This window comes from Diceros bicornis, chromosome 22 (genome assembly GCF_020826845.1).
Source record: "Diceros bicornis minor isolate mBicDic1 chromosome 22, mDicBic1.mat.cur, whole genome shotgun sequence".
In the NCBI taxonomy this organism is placed as follows: Eukaryota; Metazoa; Chordata; class Mammalia; order Perissodactyla; family Rhinocerotidae; genus Diceros; species Diceros bicornis.
The window spans coordinates 43,974,051-43,976,564 of NC_080761.1; the positions used below are offsets into that span (position 1 = coordinate 43,974,051).

General features: G+C 39.4%; 1 protein-coding gene across 1 annotated transcript; it reads left to right on the top strand.

Moving 5' to 3' along the window:
- The first annotated feature begins 335 nt into the window (after positions 1-335).
- Positions 336-999, top strand: LOC131419821 (interferon omega-2-like). Its single transcript, XM_058565347.1, is given in 2 exon segments — positions 336-386; positions 388-999. Coding segments are annotated over 2 exon segments (663 nt in total).
- Positions 1,000-2,514: the final 1,515 nt, after the last annotated feature.

The window sequence follows — 2,514 nt, forward strand, 5'->3', positions numbered from 1 at the left end:
TTTTGTTCCTAACACAGGGAAGAGCAATATTTGTATATTAAAAAATGCACATGAGTATGTGTGTGTATGAGTATTTACATACCTACATACACTTCAGTCTTTAGGACAAAGACCTTTCTCATTTGATTAATAAGTATCCGTTTGGATTGGCAAGTGTGAAGTTTACTGGGAAAATTAAACTTCTATTGCAAAACTAGGAGTTTGGATTGATGACATCATCTTAGACCATATGGAGAATACATAAATGAAAACAAAAAAAGAAAGTAAAAGTGCAGAGAAATGTTTAGAAAATGAAAATTTGTGTGTTCCCTATTTAATGGCCATGCTTAGACAGAATGTCATCAGAGAACCTCGGGTCCAAGGTTCATAGACACCCAGCTCAGCCAGGCCAGTAGCACCCTCATTTTCCCCATGGCCCTCCTGCTCTCTCTACTGACGGCCCTGGTGGTGTTCAGCTATGGCCCTGGTGGATCTCTGGGCTGTGACCTGCCTCAGAACCATGTCTTGGTTAGCAGGAAGAACTTTGTGCTTCTGGGCCAAATGAGGAGAACCTCCTCCATCTTCTGTCTGAAGGACAGAAAAGACTTCAGCTTCCCCCAGGAGATGGTGGATGGCAGCCAGTTCCAGAAGGCCCAGGCCATCTCTGTCCTCCACGAGATGCTCCAGCAGATCTTCAACCTCTTCCACACAGAGCGCTCCTCTGCTGCCTGGAACACGACCCTCCTGGACAACCTCTGCACTGGACTCCATCAGCAACTGGAAGACCTGGACACCTGTTTGGTGCAGGAGACGGGAGAGGAAGAATCTGCCCTGGGAACTGAGGGCCCCACACTGGCAGTGAAGAGGTACTTCCGGGGAATCCATCTCTACCTGAAAGAGAAGAAATACAGTGACTGTGCCTGGGAGATTGTCAGAGTGGAAATCATGAGATCCTTCTCTTCATTGACAAACTTGCAAGAAAGGTTAAGAATGAAGGATGGAGACCTGGGGTCACCTTGAAATGATTCTCCTTGACTAATGTGCCATGTCACCCTTGCACATGTCTTTAGTCATTTCAAAGGCTGTTATTTCTGCTTTAGTCACATAACTTATTGAATTAATTCAGCTAATACTTTGTCAGTTATATTAAGCAAGAATATGTTAAAAATATTCAACTCTAGGCTCATCAGTCCCTAAGAGATGACTCGTTTGGTGTTTTTATTTATTTATTTATTTATTTATTTATTTATTTTCCATTCCTTCTTGCCTCTATCATATTTATGATATTTAGAAATTATATATATAATTACCTGTTCATCTTTACATTGTATTAAAATTTACAAAATATGTTTACCTTTCCATGTTATTAAATTTGCATTTTATTTTATTTATTAAATTTTTATTAAAGAAAACTTCTTGAATTTGTTTATTCTAAAATAAAAATCCAAGCCATCATTTTGTAAACAGTATTGAGGTATAGTAAAAATTTATTTACTCATTCATTACATTTATATTATACATATAAATTGAGTATCTATATGACAAATTGTGTAAGTGCTGTCAAGAAATACAGATAAATAAAGCAAATACAGTTCTTGCTATGTTGAAACTCTCAATCTTACAGGGAGGGAGACCTAAAAGCAGTCCTAATGTTTATTTTATTTCAATTAAATTAAACACTACAAAGAGAAGTAAAGGAAAATAATGTTCTCACACTAGAAGTTTTAGGTACCAATGATGCTGGAAAGGAAAAATCATATTAGAAGTCCTTTCTAAGGTGCCTGGGAGATATATAAGTGCAGAGGTCTTATTGGTTGTTGGGAATATGGGTCTAGAATTTACAAAAATGCCACGGGTGCAGGTATTAACTTGGGATTCCTCATTGCATATCTGGAAATGAGGGCGTGGGGATGGATGTGGTCACTTATAAACAGAGTGGACAATGAGGAGAGGACCTATACCTAGCCCTGCAGACCCTCCACATTTAAAGGTAGGGCAGAGGAGAGTCTGCAGTGGGCAGTGAGGCTGAGGGGCCAGTGCAGTCAGAAGGACACATGGGGACGAATGGGGGAGACTGCTGAAGGGAAGAAGAGTGTTTAAAAGACAGAGTGGTGCTTGCAGGGCAGGTGTGGCTTGAACTGTCCCAGGGGACCTGAAAACAGACGCCGCTGGTGACCTTAGCAGGATCTGGTTTAGTGGAATTAATGGGACAGAAACCAGATGGGAGTAGGTTGAAAAAGAAATGCAAGAACGAGAAGTAGGGACTCTGTGCATAGAAAATTATCTTTGTAAGCATGTTTGTGAAGTGGAGGGTGGAGAAATAAGGCGGTCCCTGGAGGAGAAGGTGGGTTAACATGCCCGTGCATATTTTTCTTCATGTTTTCTGAGAATCATTTTCAAAGAATGGATGAATTGGCACAAAATATGTGAATATTTTTAATATCTATTTGATTTAAACTATTGCTTATTCAGATATTCGATTTAATACATTGCTTGTTTGGCTAACAAGTAATTTATCATTGTTCTAATTAATAT